This window comes from Platalea leucorodia (assembly GCF_965183815.1).
Source record: "Platalea leucorodia genome assembly, chromosome: 2".
NCBI classification, from domain to species: Eukaryota; Metazoa; Chordata; class Aves; order Pelecaniformes; family Threskiornithidae; genus Platalea; species Platalea leucorodia.
In genome coordinates, this window is record NC_138824.1 from 102,518,182 (window position 1) to 102,540,548 (window position 22,367).

General features: G+C 43.7%; 1 protein-coding gene across 2 annotated transcripts in view; it reads left to right on the forward strand.

Annotated features, from left to right (window-relative positions):
- Window positions 1-607: 607 nt before the first annotated feature.
- GRIK1 (glutamate ionotropic receptor kainate type subunit 1) overlaps window positions 608-22,367 on the forward strand; it is a gene marked incomplete at both ends in the record, with an annotated part of 166,081 nt that continues 144,321 nt past the window's right edge. For both annotated transcript variants that reach the window (XM_082330683.1, XM_082330684.1), the window contains one exon: window positions 608-737. In XM_082330683.1, the coding sequence (XP_082186809.1) occupies window positions 608-737 (130 nt within the window). The remainder of the gene's footprint in view (window positions 738-22,367) is intronic.

The window sequence follows — 22,367 nt, forward strand, 5'->3', positions numbered from 1 at the left end:
AAAGCAGGAATTGTGGGGCTGGCAGGCACGGGGGGGGAAAGCTTCCCCCAGGCCAAGGGGAGGACTCCAGCCTTGCGGGGGGAGACCCGCGGGGGACAGAAAAGCACACAGCACAACGCGGGGCAAGTGGGCTGGAGGGACCAGGGGCAGGGAGCATCTCTGTCCCTGCCCCTGCCCTGCCCTGCCCTTGTCCCTATGTCTGTCCCTGCCCAACGCGGGCCGTGCCGGGGAGCAGCAGGACAGTTTTGTGTGCGCGTGTGCGTCCCCCGTGTGCGTGGTGCCCCGCCACGCCGCCCGTCCCGCTCAGCCCCCGGAGCCGCCCCGCCCCGCCCGGGGCCGCCCAGCGGGAGGAGCCGCCCCTCCCGTCCCCTCCCTCCCCTCCCGGCGGCGGCGGCGGCGGCGGCGCGGGGGGCGAGGGCAGCGGGGTGGCGGGAGCCGCGGGCGGCGGCGCAGCGCAGCGCGGCAGCGGCGGGAGCGCGGGCGGGCGCGGAGCCCCCGCGCCATGGGCGGGCGGCGCGCAGCGGCGGCGCGCAGCCGGCCCCGCCGGGGGTAGCCGCCCGCGCCCCGCACCCGCGGAGCCCGGCATGAACTGAGGCGGGCGCGGAGGATGGCGAGCGCCCTCGGCCCGCGGTGGCCCCGGCGCCCGGCCCCGGGCGGCGGCGGCGGGGGGCTCCTCTTCGTGCTGCTCTGCGCCTCGGCCGGCCTGCCCCGGAGCGGCCAGCAAGTGCTGCGGATCGGTGAGTGCTGCCCGCGGGCCCTGCGCGCCCCGCTCCGCGGGCCCCGCCGGCGGCGTGGGGGGCTTCTCGCTCCTGGGCTCTTCCCCTCCCTCCTGCCCCGGGCGCTGCTGTGCGGGGGCTTGCTTCTGCCGGGGCAGCGGGACCCCCGTACCTCCCGCGGGGAGCCGCCGCGCCGGGGCCGGGGCTGGGGCTGCGGGCGACGCCGGCTGGGCTGCTCCCAGCCCGTGGCTTTCCTCGGCGGGGCGTTTGCCCGGGGAGCGGGGCGCAGCCCGCCCCGTTTGCTCCGCTGCCGGGCTCTGCGGGGCTCCGCGGGTGCCGCTCCCGAAAGTTTGCCCCGGTGCGCGGCGGGGGGAGGCGGGGAAGTTGGGCGCGGGGATCCCGGCGGAGCGGAGCGGGGCCGGGGCCGGGGCCGGGGCGAGCATCCCGGGAGCCGCTCGGGGCCGGCGGCGGGCAAGGAGGTGTCACCGCTGGAGCGCTCCGCGGCAGCGGGTGTGAAGCGCGCCCGCAGGCAGTCACAGACCGCTCTCCCCGCCACGCCGGGGGCCGCAGGGATGGGTCAGTGACCTTAAAATGCGTGCCGAAAAGTGCCGAGGTGTCCTGGGCCGGAGCGGGGAGCCTGGGAAGGGCGGCCTCTTAGGATGGGGGACGTGTTCGCCCTCCTTTGCCCTCGGCCCCTAACCCTGGGGTGCGGGGAGCTCCGCGAGTGCTGTACATACGCGTGGCCCCAGAAAAGAGGAATTTATTTTTAAGTAGAAAACTCCGCACCATGGAAACGGGGCTGAGTTCACAGGAAGCCGCTCTCCCTACAGTGGGTTTCTTGTGTCAGTCAAGTGAGACAGTGAATACAAAGTATCAAAAGAGTTAGGGGTTAGGAAAAACTGTGGAAAAGATGTAGGCAGAATCTGCCGCGCTTCTGTCTCTCTGCCTATCCCTCTTTTGCTTGACAAACACTGAACATGATGCAAAAAAAAAGAGAAAAGAGGCTGTTTATGGCACCGGGGGAGATGCATTCCTAAAGGCATGTTCTGTGCGAAGTAAAAGATTGATGCCTTTTGACCTGGCAAGCGTTAACCCCACTCAGCTTTCCTCACATGAGTGCTCCTTTAAACATCAAGTGGAAGCCTCCTCATACGCTTAGAGAGCAAGGGACCCGATGACTGAAACATTTAAATAAATTAAGGGACACAGTCCCTCAAAGTGCTGAGCAAAGGCAAGGGGGGGGTGTAAAGAAAAGCTGAAGGCGCTCTGCACCTTGCAGCTGAAAATCTGTAATGAGTATGCAACTGCCTATATTCAGCGTGTGCTCACTTCTTTTTTCTCACGGGATGCAGGTGAAGTTTGCTGTTTCTCTGCTTGCCACTACAGTGTAACTGTGCCCCGTTTGGAGCCGAGGGGAATGTCTGTGCACATGCACAGAGCACATCAAACATAAAGCTTTGTGCTTTCACAGACCGGTAGATTTAGGGCCAATGAAACTTGTGGAAGAAACTAAAACATGTTCAAATAACTCAGCCACATGCTACAGCAGGATGCTTTGGAAATACACAAGCATCATCACTGCTACTAGGCAGCCTTAACTTGCTTAGCTTTAATGGGAACAGCCTCTGAAGGAAAAAGGAGCATGCCAGAGTTTAAAGGGAAACATATTTGCTTGACTGTAGTCTAAATGCCTAGCTCTGTGCAGGATGAAACCTCGGCTTCACAGCTGGCATCAGCATTGCAGGGACCCAGGCAGAGATTTCGGGTGTGCACTCCTCCCTCTGTCAGCCTCCTCGTTGGAAAACTTGCTTTGCTGCTTCTGTGTGGTCTAGCAAGGCTCCCAGGCATTGCCCGCGTTGCTTTTCCCTAAAATTGCTCTGCGTGGTTTGTAGACTCTCTGCTGCAAGATCTGTGTGTATCTCTGATTTGGATTCACTCCTTCAGCGTGTGCAACGATGGTACCCTAACATTGCTTAGACTCTGTTACTTCCACCACAATATAAACAATGATAAGTGTGACAAACTGCTCCACTTTCAATCACAGCAACTAAATACATATCCAAAGAGATGCTGCCGGAGAATAAATACTCCTTGTGTGTTACATGGTTGTGAATGCATAAAATATTAAATGTATTCTTATTACTATAGCTATCCTGCCTATAAAGTAATGATGTTATAAAATATTAATCCTTCACATTCGTTAACAGCAGCAAGTTTCTCTATGGAGTCTGTCACTCTTAGAGGTGACAAACAGAAGTAATGGCAATAACTCCTCCAACACTCTTTGTGATAACATAATAAAATCATCCCAAAGTGTTTCTGATGGTGAAGAAAATGCTATTAAGCCATCAGATTTTCTTGTTCATATTTTAGTTAATTAAGGAAAGTACTGCTATACAATGGTGCAGCAGTTTGCACCTGGATTAATACACTGGTAGTTTAATTGCGTTTTCCACTGTTAGGGAGCTTTTGGATTTTTTTTTTTTTTTAATTTTTCTGGCTTATAATACAAATGAATGGATTCTCTTGTTGGTATTTAATTAATTGAGAAAGGACATGTGAGCAATAGAAATTCTAGCTATTTCTCAGCATCTAGCTAATGACTGCTTTTCTAGCCCTCTAAACAAGAAAATGAGGGATGGCAATATGACCAGTAAAAATAACTCGTTAGGATAAAAATAATGGATTTTGAGATAAGATATAGTTTTCAATCTCAGGTAATGCAGTACTTAAATTTTAGTGTCTTACTGAGTATTTCTTTCAGGTTCATGTTAAAAAGCTTTTCCCTTGATATATGAACTAATAGAGCTGTCCAAGGAAATACCATCTTTATCTACAAATAACCCACTAGACTATATTATATAAAGGTATGTTTAAAGTTCATGACCCTAATATTTTTGATTTAATACCAAGGAATTTCTGGTTTTTACACTGAGTCAACCTAACCTTCTTCTCTATCCTACTTGTACCACTTGTATAAAATAAATGAACGCAAATAACAGAAGGAAGAATATAAATTAAGACAAGCAGGCACTAAGTCGCAGAAACATCTTCCAAAGCACCGAAATCTCAGCAGCAACAAAATTTATTTGTTAATACTGGATGCAGAGCTTTCTCATTTCTTACTGTACATCCTTAAGGCCATTACAACTTCTAACTAGGTTATAAGATTATACTTCAGTGATATTACATGGAAATTTATAAATGGTAGTCATTCAAGCTACACTCTGGATTAGAACTAACCAATAGTTGAGAAACTACGCAAGTTATTAACATATCACTGGAGTTAATTAAAAAGAGAATATGGCAGTTTTCAACAAATACCTGAAGGAAGTTATACTTGGATGAATCTTGGAATTAATCTCTAAAATTAACAACTCCTGAAAATGAGAAAATGAGTAATTTTTAGGTTTCATAGAAATTGCTTTCGGTGCTGAAATAGATACCCTTCAGTTCGTACCAGAAGTAATTTTCAGTAATTTGTGTGTTTCTGTAGTTAAACGGAATATTTAAGTATGGGTTCATACTCTTCACTGATTTATTCCTTACTTAAGCAAAATTCCCAATGGTTTAGTGAATTGTGTTTTCGAAGATGCAGGATTAGCACCATAATATTTCTCTCCAATTGAGAAATATAGATGTAAAACAGACACGCATAAGTCAACCTAACCTGCAAAATATTATTTTTTAATAAGGTGAAATTTTCAATATAGATTTCAAAGTATATGTCTATGTTTCCCCAAGCAGCGCTAGAGCTGTGAGGTTTTTTCCTGTGTGATATTATCATTCCCAGACTGTGAGAATGATAAAGACAAAAACCTAATTAATTTCACTGCAAATTCGCTACTTTTTGTCAACTGTTTTTGAGATTTTGTTTGTGAAGGGAATGATATTAATACACATTTGAACTTCATCAGTGTGACATGGCAAAAACTGTATTTGTAAAGTCTCTACCATATTTGAACATCATTAAAAATGTTAATTTTCAAAAGCATTTCTTACTAGGTGTTTACAAGTTATTCTATTCCATAATGTTGTGAGAAGTAGGACTACATTTTCTATCATTAGATGATGAGACATTAACTACATTTGGTTCACCAGATCCTGAATGCTCAGTGGTTTATCATTTCACTGTAATACAATTTGCCTAAATTTCCTCATTCTACAATTAACAGAAAATTATTTTGCTACAAATATTTCTAAAGGATTGCTACCGAGACATCCAAACATCAGTTTTTAAGCATCTTCCTCCTCACTGGATTTAACAGTACTGTACAAGTGTGAGAGTGCAATGTTTGGCTAACATGCTTTAAATGGTTAATCAAGTTGAAAATACCCTATAAAAAGCAGATGAAAAATTTATTTCCAGCACCTTAGCAGGGCACTCAAAAGGTCAGTGGAGCCAAGTGGCCTCAACGTATGTAGTGAGCTTAGGGAAAACAGTTGACTGCATAATGACTTGCATGGTTTCACCCTAAATTATTAAAATCCAAACCTCATTGGTGATTTCTTTGTGACCTGCCATTTAGGCTCAGTGATGCAGAGGGGTGGATTACTTTGGGTTCCATACCATTGTATTTCCAGGCATTTATACTGTGGAAGGTGTTTGCCGTACTGGGTTGCTCCATTGGGGAATATTAAAAAGTCGTGAAGCCAGTGCTCAGCTGATGTAAATGGGCATCCTTTTATTGAACTCAAGGGAGCTATGCTGGTTTAAATTGCCTGAAGAGCTGCCTGGACATACTTAATGTATTGAGAATGATGAAACTTTTGTAATTCCCCTGACTGACCTACCTACTTACCACCCTTGCTAATGACGGGTAGGATCTGACAAAATCAGGTCCTACGCATCTTTAGCTGTTATTTTGTGCCAGTGCACTCTACAGAGCGTTTCTGGAGCTCGATCCCGAGGCCGAGCAGTGGGGGTCATTGAGCACATGAAGCTCACCAGCGTTACGGTGACCCGTTACACCGTCAGCTCTTGATACCTCATTGAGGGTGTTTGCTGAGTGGCTGTGCCGTGGCCAGAATGTCCTTATTGCTGGGGCGGTGTAAAGTGCTGCTCAGGAGCTGAAGAAACTATAGAGGAGACCTTTGCTTTCCAGAAAATTGGCGGTTTGTGTTTCTGTTGTCAGAATATCTACGTCCTAAATATCTGCTTTAGCGTGAAATAGATGAGCTGCAAAGGCGCATGATAGTCTTCAAATAGTCTATAATACTGTGGCTGGATGATTATGCAGCAGGCAGCCAGCCGCTCAGGGCTGTGTTAACAAAAACACTGAGCACGAGTTGCTTCTGTCCTGGACCACTTCTCAGTAAATGTTGATGGAGAACAACAAAGAAAAGGTACTGAGACCAGAAAATGAAAACTAAGGAAGCAAGGCTGGATTTGCCTAGCTTGGACCAGAGCTAGGACAGTTTAGACAGTACTGACAGAGATAAAAACATTTAAAAACTACATCATGAAGATATGTTAGTCCTGCATTTCACACCTTGGGAGATACGTGGTTAACTACGGCAGATTTCACATAGCTGTCTTGGCCAAAAGTCAAGTAGGTTACAGGAAAATGAAATGGAAAGCAAGCCAGGGCATTGATATCTGTGCTGTAGTACTTTATTATTTTCTCTTAACTTATGCAAGGTGTATCCTAATGTGCGCCTGTGCAAAACAGGTCCATAATGCTGCAGTGAGCTCCAGGTGGGCAGATAAATAGGACATCCTGCTGTCATTCACCAAGGCTTCAAATGCATTTATGTAACATGTGTGCATTGATTGAGACAGTTCAGACTTCGGTAAAATACAGGACGAAATCTTCAAAATAAAATTGATTAAATAGGATAAGAATTTTTCATCAAATATTTTGTTTATGCAAAATGGTTGATACTTTACCTAGTGCTTTTTCAATTAACAATTCATGCACAGTACAGTGATCATTGCAGGGGGAACAATCCTTATAAATAAAATAAAATTAAATTTCTTTGAATTTCTTTTCTTGCTTAATAGCCTATTTGTAGTGTGCAGGTGTAATATATTTTTTTTTAAAAATTCTTGCAACTTTCGAATAACACGTAATTTCACTTATTTAGAGGGCATTTGCCTCAGCATCAGTTCTTGCTGTAACTACAAGCTTGTCCATATGGCCCTGTCTTCGCTTAACGTTTTCCATTCAGACCACAAGTACAATCTCAATACTGTTTTTTCATTACAGTCTGGTTTTCTATATCCTGTCAGTAATAAAGTTTAAATCCTGCTCCCCCCACAAAATTTTAAACAACTGCCTCTAATCTTCTTTTCTCAGAAAGGCTTGATTTGACCAACTAGACTATAGATTGTACTGCAGTAAAAAAAAAAAAAAATCCTATCCAAGAACTGATTAGTTTTACTCCACAGCTTTGGATCTGTAACCCGCAAGCCCAGTATGTCCTAGTTTTTGGTTGACTTTAGATTTTAGTTTGCAGTAATGAGTTTATGATTTTGGGAAAGCTTTGCAGTGGGAATGTTATTACGCTTCCCTCTCTCTTTCTGCTGAAGGTGATACAGTATTATCTAGAACATGATTAGCTTTCAAATGATGAATTTGCTTTCACTGAGCAAAATCAAAATTAAAACTGTTTCATTATTCCAAATAGGCATCCTTTTCATTTCAGCTAGAGGAGTGAGTATCTGATAGGGCTGCTAAAGTATCTTTTCTTTTTTTTTTTTTTTTTGGTTCCTCTGACAGTGCAGAAGATTCCTTATATTATCTTTACAGCTTCACCTGTACTGAGATCCTAAATTAGGGTGGCACAAACACTGGGAAATGTGAATCAGTTATACAGCCCAGCAGTATGGACAAAGAGTTAGAAGTGGTCTCAAAGGCTCAGTTTTTAGCTTCTTTTCTCGGGTCCATCAGGCTCCTTACAATTACACCTTCTACCTGTTTTTTCCTTTGGGCTTTCAGACTGCACCACCACAAGTTTAAAAGAGGGACGTTATAAATTCTGTTAGCATTGAAACTGTTCCCACATTCTGCCATCGGATCTGCACATGCGAACTTGGTCTATTTCAAGGAAAATTATGTTTACAGCACATTGATTCTGGCTGGGGTTCAAGACCAGCCATCCTTCCATATTGCTCAATGGCATGGAGGTCCTGGTGCAATGCTGAGTAGGTGGAAGTGACAGTCAGAGCACAGAAGTACTTCCAGAAATATGGAGCAGGACTTGTTCTGAGTGAGCAAGTGTGCGAAACTCATTGTTCTACTTACATATGAAGGAGCAGCAAAACTTCCCACAGCCGTTATGTCCAAGTGACACTTCTGCTAGAAGCATTATCACAGATGCTGAGGCTTTGCTTTGGCTCTCAGGTGGAGAAGGAGCAGAGCCCTCCCTGAATTCAGTGATGCACCACTGAGACCTTAAAATCACTGTGATTTTGCATGCTCTCCTACAGAGAAAAAAAACCCCAACAAACCAAAACCAACAAAAGCCCATTACTTTTTTTTTAAAGATCAAGCATGCTAAAATATAGTAAGAGCCATTCACTACACTGTAAGTAATACAGGCTTTTCAGTTCTAAACGTTTTGGACAGAATAAACAGGAAAAGACACTACTCTATGCTGTGGATCAAAGGGTTTGGAAAAAATGTTATTTTAAAAGAACAACATTAAGTAGCCGTAAGAAAAGAAGAAAAAATGTTTGAATATACAAATTTATTCTCCCCTTCCTCTGGGATGAACGATGCAGCGGAATCCTGCCACGATGTTTATATGGCTCTTGCTGCCACTCACGTCTACTAAAGATCACCTCCCCTTCCCCTCCCAGGGAGAGATGTGTCATTAATGTCCTCAGCATGCAAGTCAGATCCCCAGGTGAGTAATTAGGCTTGCCTAATCTGCCACTGCTGTTTCTGCAGTTAATGGCAGTCTGTATGTCAGCCCAACATATCCTAAGTATTACTTTAGTTGCTTACTTCTTTCATGCTAAGTGTCTTCTCCTACCCACTTTGGTCTTCATGGTCCATGAGAGCGCACACTGAAGCCAGCAGGTTTCTAACACTCTGCTTTCCTGCAGTGAATAGCAAGAGCGTCCCACGCATCTGGGCTTACAGCTATGTCTCTAAACAGGTAAATCAAAGGATGCTACTTCTCTTTATGAGTCTTGCCTCATTATAGCTTTGCCTAGCTATAGTAACACTACTACTGTATATTGTAATGCAGTAGAACAATTAAACAATGAACAACTACTATGAATTGTGCTATCTTTAGGGGAAGCCAGATTATATAAATTGGGTTTAGCATGAATCTGCAAGACAGCACTGAGAAGAAAAGCTGTATGTACCTTATATTCTTGGATCGTACTAGAAGGCAAATCCATGGAAATTGGTGCTTTTGGGGTCTACCGTGTGATGAAAGGTTGTATTGAACTAATTTCCTTGCTGCTTTGTCGCATGTACTATGAACTCTGTCATATTTCAACAAGAATTGTAATGAATAACAACAATATTGAGATCTTCTGAAGCAGTAGAGCTCAGAGTACTTCATAAAGTACGTACAATTAATTTTACTTTATGATTGGGGAAGCCAAGGGCAGATAACTGAAGTGTTTTGCTGGCCAACTTGTGGCAAAGCTGTGAGTGACTCCAGGTCTCTCGAGTGCCATCACCCCCGACCTTTGCCCACTTCATCACAACTTTGACATTTCCTTATAGTGTGTGTATTAGGTGAAAATTTGCATAGATCCTTTGGAAATTAGTAGTATGAAGTGCTAAGTATTGCCACTACAGAAGCCCAAGTGTCTTTAACTACACAATTTATAGATAGGTGTTTTATGACCTGAATGGTTTGCACATGCTTGGAGCTCAGCCCTGGATGTGCAGTGCAAAGCAGACAATGCTGAAGATTTTCCCTGACACTGGAGGATTCTCTGAATAAGCAGAGCACGTGCCTTCCTCTCCCAATTTGGGTAGTAGCCAAATATCGGGTGCTGTATCTGACCTTAGCCAGAAGCCCCTCAGAGGCCACCAGCAACAGGCCCTTGGAAGTGCGTTTTCACTGCTCAGATTTCTTCTGAGCATCTTTTCAGCATGGTTTGCCATGTCCTCTCCAGCCTTCGGCTTCCACCTGCTCAGCAGAGTGGTGTTCTGCTGAAGATCAGGTGTGGTAAGTCTTATCAAAGGATGGACACCTTTAGGTACAGAAGAATTTCAAATATTTTTCCCCATTTTGGCACTCCCATGGACTACTCCACTATGGCACCCATGCCCTCTGTAATTATATATATTTTGAGTACAGAAGCATTTTGTTGTTTATATTTATTTAGGATATTATGTACATTGACAAGGTAGTTAAAAGTGTTTTACTAGGCTGTAACTCCCAGGCAAATACAGCAACCCGTGTGAATTGGCCTGACTCATTCTCTTGCACCATGTTTGTTCCAGCACTGTGTTTCCCCCTTCTACCCCAAGAAAGGGTCTAAGCAGTCAGAAAGAGGCTTTCAGAGCATTCAAACCATGTGCAGTGATGTAGACTGTAATATCAAAACTGTTGAAGTCTTTATCAAATATTCAGGTGTCCTTATAAAATTCTACAGCCACGCTAGCTAGGAATTATCTCTGGCTTCAGGAACTACACATCTCAGTGCTTACAATCCTCTGCTTTCACTGTCTCGGTCTCGTCCCTGACAAGGATGGAGAACTGAAAATTAGATGCACTGAGATGTAAACATCCAGAGGAAAAAAAAACCCCAAATTACAACTTTTGCTTTCGCAAAAATAACCTTTTCTCTGCTTACATTCAAGAAAACTACAAGAAAAGCCAGAGCCATTTTAATCCTCCTTCCTGCTGTGCAAATGGCTTTCTCCTAAATGTCTTGGGGGCCCATTTCTATAAAGGTTATGAATAGGAAGCTCAGGCCTGATGGAATGTGAAAAGTAGTTTACTTGAAATAGTTACTTCATTTTCGAGGAACTGAAAATTAATCGTGATTTCTCTGGAATGGTCCCAAGAGATTAATCTCAAGACATCTGAGCCCATATCAAGCTCAGAGGCTCCCTATCAGTAGTCAGAGGAGAGACGGCCAGGTTGCTGCAGCAACAGCATGACATATGTAAAACTCTATTTGATTATGTCAGTATCACAGAGAAAGCTGTTTAAAAGTTAGGTCAGGTTTTTCAGCTGTACTATATTTTTCTAGAGACTGTCAGTCACTGTCAGGTTGGCCAATGAGTCAAAATGCATGATGAATAACTTCAGCAATCTTCTGTGGATAGCGAGTAAGCTGTTCACGTAAAATAATATAGTAATAAGCCATTGGAGAACTATTAAAGAAACTATAATAAGCCACTTAAGAATTCTTCCCTGCAATTTGGAGACAATTAAAATTACAATTTCTGATTAAAATATTTTCATGTTTTGTTTTTGAATGCTTTTATTCGTCTTAGGGTTCAGAAAGAGCATAGGAAATTACTTAGAAATCAAACAGATGATCTTTGATAGTCTGTTGAAATGAGAGATGAATGAGTAAGTATCTTGTACAGGGCGCAAGAAGGACATGGAGTCACCGCTGTACTATTTTCCCTTATGATTGTTCAGATGTCTTCTGTATGATAAACAGTGCTCACGCTAAACAAAATTGCTTTGTTAATAGAATCCTATATCCCCAATTTATTCATCCATACTTAAAAATATTAAACGCAAAAGACTATAGTAAAAGAGTGCAGTAAATGAGGCAGAAATCTTGAAGAATAATGTCCGTAGTTAGGTAACTAAAGATGGGATTTTGAACTTGTTCAGTCAACGTTAATTCAATATTTCTCATCTTCTGGGGTTTCACTTTTTTTAATCTTACGTGTTTATATAAAAAGCTTTTGGTATAATTCTCTATCACTGTGTAAGAAACAGTCAGAAATGCCAGGAGTGTTCCCCTCACACCCTATGGGCACGGCTAGGACCTCGAGTGGTACAGGAGCTGTGCGGTGTGGGATGGAGACTTGTGCCACCCTTCACCAGTAGATGTGGCTGTTCTCCCTGTGGACCAGGCCCTAGAAGAGGACGAGACAGCTTCTGTTGCTGTTTTTCCAGAGGTGTTTTGTGATGGGAAGCTGGCTGGCAGCACAGCAAAGGGGCAGCACAGGTTCCTGGCTCATACTGCTGCAGACACCAAACCAGACAAAGGACAGGCTTGTTTCTGCAGCTCTGGGCAACACGTGCATCGTGCAAATGGGTGTGGTAGGTACTTCTCTGGCCATTGGTAAAAAGCTGTCACTGACTGCATTCACAGCACCAGGCCACCAAATTTTAAGTCCCTGCATGAAGATATTCTTGGTGAAAACATTCTCAGTGAAAAGATAATCAAAATCTTTGTAGTTTGGGCAATAAAAGAGTATTTGTTATTCTCAGGAACAGCTAAAACCTCCTGTATTCAGTCTGAGACAGCTGCAGGATAGGGGAAATGTCACTTTAGATGGCTAACATTTGACAGATAAGCAGCTAAAGACAAGGTTGCGTAGTGGACAATGTCTGGAGTCCTTTGACAGCTGCTGCAAGACCTTACTGACAACGCTTACAAAAGATGAGGTGGAGCTCCCTTGTGGGAAAGCTCTTTTGCCTTTGCTGGTGTGAAGCACTTTTAACACCTAAGTCATCAGCCAGCATGACAATTGCCAGCCTTGTAGGTCTGATCTGGATGGTCCAAGTTTCAGGTCCAGCATCTGGTGAAGGACCGTGGAAACTCTGGGTACAGTGACAGGATGGTGGCCTGTGGCAGTGCTGACAGCTGTGGCAGGGAGGTCTGGCTTGTCTGAACCAGGCCTGCTAGGACAAGCCAATGCGGGCTGTTCTTCTGACATGTTGCACAATGAAGTACTGTGATCTTTACAGCGACATGCTGTTTCCTTCAATGGAGCTCTGTCTGCTTAAATAAACCCATTAAAGATGGGCATTTGTTCTTTCTTGAATGAGTTTCCATTTGTTTGTCTGCTAATGGCCAAGTAGTGCAGAAAGGAGAAGTACAAGGTTTCCTGCTTCTCCATTTGGAAACGGTTCGAGGAAGGTGCCTCTGAGGACACACAGTACTCTTGTCCATAGTACATGGTCCCTAAGCCTGATAGCAGGGATCTGGGCAGAGAGGATGCTCACTGCAGAGAAAGGCTTAGTATGCAGTTCATATAAGCCAGCATGTGGGGGGACTTTGGAAAGAGACTGCTTGACTTGTGACTGCTGAGCTTCACTGGGGGTGATTTGCCGGTCTGCGATCTCCTGCTAAGCCGTCGCGGTGATGGTGTCGGGATGACTTCAGCACTCACCCGCAGCTCTCTGCTGCAGACAAAGCCCCACAGAGCCGAGCGGACACCATGGAACGCAAAGTTCAACGTGCACGTAACTGAAGATTTTGTCCACAAAGCCCAAGGAGTCTGCGGTTGTAAGGAAGCTGAATGTCGATGCAACTCAATGCATTCAGTGGATCTGCTTCTCTGCGTAAGAACCTTTAAACTTCCCAGCCTTGCCCCCTGTGTTTCTGCTTCCCCTCTCTCTGAGCGTGGAGATGTTCATCTTGCTCCAGCCACGTGCTCTGGCGTGCGATTCGATCCTGCCACCAAGGCTGCTTTCAGAAAGTCGATATAAAAATGATGTCTTTCTTCTCGCTATCTCTGATCCAACAACTTGTACACAAAAAGCTTTTTATTCTTCTAAAGCTGCTTCCTTTCAACTATGCCAAACCACCCCAAAAACTTATCAGTGGGGCACTGCAGCTGAAGTCTAATATGAGCTGATGCTTTTCCAACTGTAACTATCTTGAAAATTTTCATTTCATGTCCAAATTGTTTACTTATCTGCTAGAACATATGTTAAGAGAAGTTAAGGCTCTGTTGCCCAAGGTGCATTTTAATACAGGGGAAGAACTGCTTCAGATATTTCACATTACATCTTTTAGCTTTATCTGGTGCTGTAAATTATAAAGCTGCTCCATTGAACTGAATGAAGATTAAATTTTTGAACACTGTTTTCTGAAGAATGCAGATTTTTCTCTTTGAAATGAAGAACCTGTCCTGCATCAGCATGGCTCACCGTATACTTTGCTGCCCAAGCCTTTCTTTTTTTTACATTAGGGTGCCAGGCTGTTCCCTGGGGACCACGTCCTGTCATTGATCCATGTACTGACATTAAAAAGCATCTGCAGATGGAGTGAGTGTGGGATGTGCCCTGAACAGCAAGTGGCCTGAGAAACTGTAATCCTTATGCTGTCGTCTTGAAATCAGAGCTATCATGAAGGAAAATCATCAAGAAACGTTTATCTTCTCATCTGCATAGACCTTCTCCTGTAGATGCCCAATGTATGTGTGATACACAGATGTGTTTTAAAAAAAAACAATTGCCTGCAGCATCCAAGTGAAATACTTATTCACTGCTGTTTTACTTTGACACATGCCTCTATCAGGCTGAATTCCTGGCTTCCAGCCCTCTTCTCTTAGCTCTCCCAATGTGGGGATATCTCATCTGTGTTTGTTTCCTTCTGTGCCTAACACAAACCCCTGTGAGGAAGCTGAATGGGTGCCTCCTTTAAAGCAACATAGTACCAATAGGATCGAGTGTTGCAAACCGTTCTGTTGCCTCTGTATCAAAGGATGAATTTAGTCATGTTTCCTCTTATGAATTGTCTCCCACATATACCCACATGCACACAAAAGCCAGACACTGCAGCTGCCCCAAACGCCGCTTGCTCAAAATTGCAGCACAACTATCTGGTGCAGACACTTCATGGGGCTGGAGGATGTTAACCAACATGGGAAGAGCACCAGCGTCGAGGTTGCCCGTGGCCTCTTCTCTGTGTTGTCCTCATCACCTTAATGGAGGAGAGCGGAGGGGGAGACACAGTATCATGGCATCTTGTTTTCTCCCCCCATGGCAACTGCTCTTCCCCTTCTTCTCTGCTCTCCCCAAGAGCAGCGCATGGAAGAGCAACAGCATCTCCTTTCCATTGAACAGAAAGCAGTGGTGGGAAGCATGCCTGGGACTGCTGCAGGCAGTGTTTTTCTGGGTGAGTGGGTTGAGGCCATGTCCACCCTGTCAAGTTCTCATTCAGCAGAGACACTCGGGGCGTGCAGCATCCATCTCAACCTTTTCAGGGGCACTGGGGTTTGCACAAAACCAGAGGAAGAGAAAGAAAATGTTTTCTACTAATTAGATGGCTATATGCTTTATGCTCTCTGGTTCTTTGCTTTAAATGGGAATATTTCTGTGTGTAAGCAGATTACTTCTGTGTTAATCAGGGTGTTTCATAGCCTATTTTATATAAGCAAAAGGTAGTCCAGTTTTCCACAATGTACTGAAATACTTTGCACAGCAAAATAATGAGAAAGGGTGATGAGGGAAAAGATAATCATTCCTTATAAATCCAGAATAATTAATATGACAACTACTGTTTTAAGATGACTTGTGTACTAATTTATCTCTACAAGTCCATAAGTGAAAGGGCGATGAGATCCCACCTTTTCTTCCTTCTCACAAAGGTGATTTTAGGAAGCTGTCATATGAATCTTTGTCCTGAGATTTTCTGTGAATGCTAAATTGTTATTATGCATTGTCAATAAACAGGTGCATCTTGTTTCTGGGCAGCTGTACTTATCACTTTCCCTCTTTCCTGTGAGAAACTTCTTCAGAGTCAGTCTTGATCTGTTTTCTGGGTTACGTAGTGTTTTACAAGTACCATGTGCAAGAAAAAAACCTTTGGAAATAATGCTTATGACTTACTGAAACTGCTCCCAGAAACAAACACAAAACGCTGCCTGGCAGTGAGGAGTGAAGGGAAAAGTGTGAGAAACAGCCCTGCGAGCACCAAGGGGAGAGAAGGAGGAGGGGAGGAGGTGCTCCAGGCACCTGAGCAGGGATCCCCTGCAGCCGCTGGAGAGACCTGGAGAGACCCTGGAGCAGGTATTGCCCTGCAGCCCCTGGAAGAGACTACGGTGGAGCAGATATCCACACTGCAGCTGTGGAGGACCCTAGACTGGAGCAGGTGGATATGCTCTGGAAGAACTGTGGCCCGTGGGGAGCCTATGCTGGAACAGGTTTATCCTGGAAGATTGCAGCCCATGGAGAGGACCCATGCTGGAGCAGGGCAAAAGTGTGAGGAGGAAGGAGCGGCAGAGAGGAGCTGCTATGGAATGACCGCAACCCCCCATTCCCCATCACCCCTGCACTGTGCAGCAGGGAGGGGGTAGAGAAGTCAGGAATGAAGGAGTGAAGTTGAGCCTAGGGTAAGGGTGGTGTTTTAATTTGTCTTTGTTTCTCACTATCCAAATCTGTTTTCATGGGCAATAAATTAAATTAATTTTCCCCAAGTTGAGTCTATTCTGCCTGTGGCGGTAATTGTTAAGTGATCTCCCTGTCTTTACTTCAACCCACGAGCTTTTTAATCTTACTTTTCTCCTTCTGTCCTGTGGAGGAAGAGGAGTGAGAGAGCGTCTGGGTGGGCATCTGGCAGCCAGCCAAGGTCAACTCACCACAACTAGGATGTGGAAAAATTGAGAAGTATTCTTTCCATGGCATTTATATTGGAATTGCTCGTTTTTAGTAACTTCTAGTAGGAATAGTGTGAAGCTACTTCTCTCCAATGACTTTTAACTGCTGTTTTAAGGGCTGGAGTTTCTTAGGTGGGAGATGGAGCTGCTCAGTGAAACCAGCTAACTATGCATTTGCACAGTAAGAAATGGGATTTTTAAAATAATTTAAATAACTAAGTTAGTTTAGAAGATTCAGAGCAAACTTTGCTGGGGAGCTTTAATTAATGCTAGAATTCCTGGCTTTTGTATTTGCAACTCAGCTGTTTTCAATACCAAGAGCATATTTTATTACAATTCTTAGAATGATGCAATGATTCATGGTATTTTATAATGAAGTAATATGAATGCACATTTATATTAGTGAAATCTCTTCATTGATTATTTGACCCGTAATTCCTAATCCACAGGAAAAATCTGAATGAAATGTGGTTACTGCTCATGCCAAATTGTCATTTTTTATATCTGATTATAACTGCTGAATTAATCCATATTGGAGAATTAACAAGAATCAAAGAAGCATTTTAAAAGGAATATTCAACATATTTAGTTGCACATTTTAGAATTTTAATACACACAAGTCTGTTCCTTCATTACTCTGAGTTAAAACAGATGGGTGGGATACAAAGTAGCGATGGTCAGCCATACTTCTGATTTAACCCCTTGAAAGCAAGGCTTATTATGAAAACGCTGATTCCTGCTACGTAAAGTACTGCTGACACGCTCCTTCAGCATACATTGTATTTAAAATCCCTTCCTACTTTTGGCAGGGGCTGAAGGAAATGGGCACAGACTTTTTCAGAGATTCAAAGCTCAATCCTTCTTCCATAGCAGTGAATTTTTCATAAACTTCGTTGACGACAGGTAAAGCCCAATGACTGCACATACAGCTTCTCCAGGAAGTTTGATTGATATGAGCTTTAAACTGCCTATCTTTATCAGATTTAACTGCAAAACATCTTTGAAAACCAAGCCCTCACTCTTATCTATGAGTTCTTACAGAAAATCTGTGAGAAAATGGGGTACAAAATCATCTCTTCTAATTCTCTCTCCTTTGTTTTAAGTGACAGACCACTTTTTCCCAGAAAAGAAAATATGACCCAAAGGCTATTTTAGCTCTGCCTCTCCCAGATTCAGTGAAGCTGCGGCAGTTTATAGTGATGAGGTTTTGACAAGTGTATTATTCTGACAGAAGAGAACAGTTGGGCAATTTACTGCAGTTCATCCAAACTGCAAATGAACGTTCTGGGCTCCATTAGTTTGAGGAAATCAATGGTAAAAGGCCTCCTCCTACTTCCTTTTTCTTCAGCTGCTGATTTTATCAAGGTCTCCCACTTTTGTGAAGGTTTCCGATGATACTAAATTAGGAGGAGCTGTGGACTCCTTCGAGGGTAGAGAGGTCTTATAGTGAGATCTGGATAGGCTAGAGAGCTGGGCAACCACCAGCTGTATGAAATTTAACAGGAGTAAGTGCCAGATTCTCCACCTGGGATGTGGTAATTCTGGTTATACATACAAACTGGGGGACGAGAGGCTGGGGAGCAGCCCCATGGAAAGAGATCTGGGGGTCTGGGTTGATGGCAAGTTGAATATGAGTCAACAGTGTGTCCTGGCAACCAAAAAGGCCAACCGTGTCCTGGGGTGCATCAAGCAGAGCATAGCTAGCTGGTCGAGGGAGGTGATTCTCCCACTGTACACTGCACTGGTGCAGCCCCACTTCGAGTACCGTGTGCAGATTTGGGTGCCTCAATATTAGGAGGACATCACACTATTAGAGTGTGTCCAGAGGAGGGTGACCAAAATGGTGAAAGGCCTCAAGGGCAAGACTTAGGAGGAGCGGCTGATGTCACTTGGTTTGCTCAGCTTGGAGAAGAGAAGGATGAGGCGTGACCTCATCACATTCTACACCTTCCTTAAGGTGGGCAGTGGAGGGGGAGGTGCTAATCTCCTCTCTCTGGTGACCAGCGACAGGACATGAGGAAATGGAATGAAGCTGCATCAGAGGAAGTTCAGATTGGACATTAGGAAAAGGTTCCTCACTGAGAGGGTGGTCAATCACTGAAACAGGCTCCTCAGGGAAGTGGTCACAGCACCAAGCCTGTCAGAGTTCAAGGAGCATCTGGACGATGCTCTTAGTCAAATGGTTCAGTTTCAAGTAGTCCTGCAAGGAGTAGGGAGTTGGACTCGATGATCCTTATGGGTCCCTTCCAAGTTGAGATATTGTATGATTCTGTGGTTTCCTTCTCTGCCTTGCTTGTTCTCACCAAAGTGGAGGTGAACGCCAAAGAATGCCAAAATTCACTAGTTTATAGTAAGAACAGATGCTGTCAGGTGTAAGTTATTCCAGCTGCTGATGGTGCTGTAAACAGGCTTGAATAAGAGAGCTGGAATGTCTTCTAGCCACAGTTTCTAGAAATAGCATTATTATTTACATATGATCACATGGTTGGAGCTAGCACAGCAAACACTAAAAGCACAAACCTCTATTTATATAGAAGAATGTCTTGTTAGAAAAGAATCTTCCCTTGCTTTGTGCAGCTTAGCACAGAGCTTCTGATTCAGCACACGAATATATCAAATAAGGTCAAGTATGATACAATTTTGGTGTCAGGCTGAATTCATGGTAGAGCTAATATTGTTACAGTCCTGTTGTGACTGACATAAACCTGTCACATTTTCAATAGGGTGATTCATGAAAGATACAGAAGAATCAATGGAGATAAAAATAGGTAATGCAATAACAGCATCCATCTCGTCATAATTTTGCTTGTATTATACTGAGTAACCTGATTAAAAGGGTCATGTTTAAATGTAATCTGGCAAAACTGCTTATAAAAATGAGAGTGAGAGAGAAGGAACCCAAACTGGTGAGCTTTGCAGGTAAGCCAAGGGGTAATACATCAGTCTCCACAGGACATGCGGCCCCCGTCGCCAGCAGCGAGCTCCCTGTATGAAGGGGGAGAGCAGGCAGCCCCCACCATTCGTGAAACGTGTTCTTAAGTGGAGAACCGCAGGCAGTCTGGCACATTTCTACCCAAGGAGAGCCAAAATGAAATAAAAAGACCCTGAATGCTATGGTACAGAGTTAAAAATCTCCTTTGTATTCATACCTGGGATGGTACAGGGGTCTCTGGGTCCCCATGGCCTGTGATTCTGCCTGAATATTTTGAGGTCATCCTATCTGTCCTATAGCTAGTAGGAATAGCGCATTCTGTATTTTAGGATGGATTAGTTTCTACCATTCTTCATGACATACTTGATGGACTCTGGAGCGTGTTACTCAATGAAAGGAACGACAGCTGTGAACATATAAAACACAGTGTTACAACTTAGTTTATTTTAATTTTATTAATTTATTTTTTTTTCCCACATTATTGATCTCTAAATACAGAGGAATACTTTGGGTGAGGTCTGATACAATCTGAAGAGCTCCCTGACCTTCAAAGAGCCCCATGGACTTATATCATCCAAGGATCATGGGCTGTTCAGTTTGTTTGTACCGTATCCTAAAAAATAAAACATTGCCGCTAGATCCCTTTTGCTGCATAATGATGCTGCATTTATTCTGAGACACACTAATGCTTATATTGCAAGTGAAAGAAAGAAAGAGAGAGAGAGAGAGAGAGAAAGAAAGAAGGAAGGAAGGAAGGAGGAAAGGAAGGAAGGAAGGAAAGAAAGAAAGAAAGAAAGAAAGAAGATAAAAGGGCCCGAGAAACAAACTATTTGCTGAATAGCTGACCTAATGAAGCCCAGACTTGTCTTCTGCTTCTCCCCATCCTACAGCTACTGCAACCTCAGCTGCCTTTCTTGTTCCCTCTTGTCCTCCTTCCCACAGCAGCACCTGTGGTTCTCCTCTTTCTCCAAAGTCCTCTTGCCTGTCCCCAAATGACAAGCAGCAAGAGGCAGTGGTGGTGGTTCCAAGAGACACACAGCCAGCAGACCAAACCTGCAGGTCACTTGAGGTTTTCCTTCAGTGAGGCCATTTACTACATTCCTCAAACTGGAAAAAAAAAATTTGTAGGAATTGCATGACTTTGAGACATCTCTCATTTGTCAAACTTGGCTAAAGGTGGCCAGTGGTTTAATTATTGGTGCTAACAGGACTGAGATAGTTGAGCAGATAGCATGATTTTGCAAACCTCATTTCCACAGAAAATCTTGCTAAAAAGGAACTTAAATTCTTTGGCTCAAGAAATCAGATGCATCTGTTACCCACAAACTAGATTATATCTGAGACAGATAGCCAAAATACAGGTTTCCTCCATTCTACACCCTGTGAAGGTGTATAATTGAAATCAAAGTGCCGCTACTCTTGCTGTGAAGCCTGTGCTTTTGCAAAAGATTAGATCTGGGGAGATTTGTGTTCCTTGTGGGGCAAGAGCAGATTAAGATGTTATGCTAGTTCCATTCAAGCCACACAGCATTATGCCAACAATATCTTTCCTTCTGCTCGAGCCTGGGAGACAGTGTGATCAGGATGTAGACAGACATCAAAGGGAAAAGCTTTGATAGCAATTTCTGGAATATCAGGCCCATCAGTGTAGCTCAGCTTTCTCTTCATTACAGGGAAAAAATGTTTCAAGAAATCAAGGAGCATAGTAAGTTCAGAAGTACACTGACGTTTTCTATTCAAAAAGTGTGATCTACATCCTTCATGCATCTCAAAATTTATCCTGCTCTTATATTGAGGATGATAAGTAAAGCACAAAATCAAAGAGAGTGTTTTTAATATTACTGTAAAAGCCCTTTACAATGCAGTATATTCACCAGTAGCTTCATAAACATCTATGTTTGAATTAGAAGGAAGGAAAAAAACCCTCGCAAAGACAGCAGAGAGCAATTGAGGGAGATGATGTCCTCTACTATCTAAAGTAGTGGAAGAAGATCTGGGACTTGCGTGTTGTTTTCTTGGTGACTCAGTCTGCTGCAATATGCAGAAAGGACACGGAGACATTACGAAGGCAGATGATACATTTGTACAGTGATACCTGCATATGGTGATACAGCTTATATGTATGGACCACATATGGTAACAGGAACGGCAGTCCTTCTGAAGCAGTACTGTACTGTTTGGTTGTAGTCCTTTGCTGATATATTAAGGTAAGTAATAGTCCTCCAAATTCCTGCCTGTCACCATTTTTCAATCATCTGTGCTCCTTTCCCCTGCCCTCACAGCCCTAAAAATTGGAGCTGGAGGCTGCTTCTGAAGCCTGCAGTCTTGCCTTATAAAGGTGATCATTTTTATGAGATTCAGTGATTGGAGTTCTGCTACAATAGCTCTTTACTGCAGTCTTGCTATCTCCTGTCATCATGAGCTCAAGCACTGGTACACAAGGAGGATAAAGAAAAGGAAATGGAATGAAAAAATCTTAGATAAGAGTGAATTGGCAGGTTGATGATAATCTTAAGTATGTGGAACTGTGTTTATGCACGTTTTCTAGTTAAACTCAAGTACTTTCCAGCACGGAACATGCTTAAGAGATTATGGAATGTTGGATTTACTGCAAAAACTGTCATGAAATTCTCAAATACACTTCCATTATCCTGGCATATTGCATTGTGGCCCAAACTTGAAAGAACACTTCAGTGTGAACTCAGACATCTAGCAAGTCACATGAACGTGCTTATAAAACTACCAAGACAGTATAAGAATGCATTTGCAGCTAATGGGGAATAAGGGATTTATTAATTTGTCTTTCAGTAGGGACACCTTTTTATTAAGTTAAGACTCAAAGACGTTCAGTATTTCTGCCAGGATAAGAAAAAAAAAATGACCAAATTATAAGAAAGGCAGCAAGTTTCCTGACTTTGTAAGTCTTAAAAATTTAAATAACTGGCAGTGACAAAACAACAACAACTCTGACTGCTGCTGACAGTCTGTTACTTTTACAGTCACCTTCCAGAGCTTTATTGCTTATCATCAGATAGAACAGTTGGCCCCAATGGAAAAGACAGGTTGCTACAGATGACAGGATCTTTACAACGGGCAATCATGATGGCACTAGTGTTTATCCGCTGCAGTAAGTGTATAAATCACAGCAAATGGGCTTCCCCTTGGAGTCGGAATCTGTTGTGTTATTTTTGCCCAGCCACAAGTATTTATCCACCAAATGGT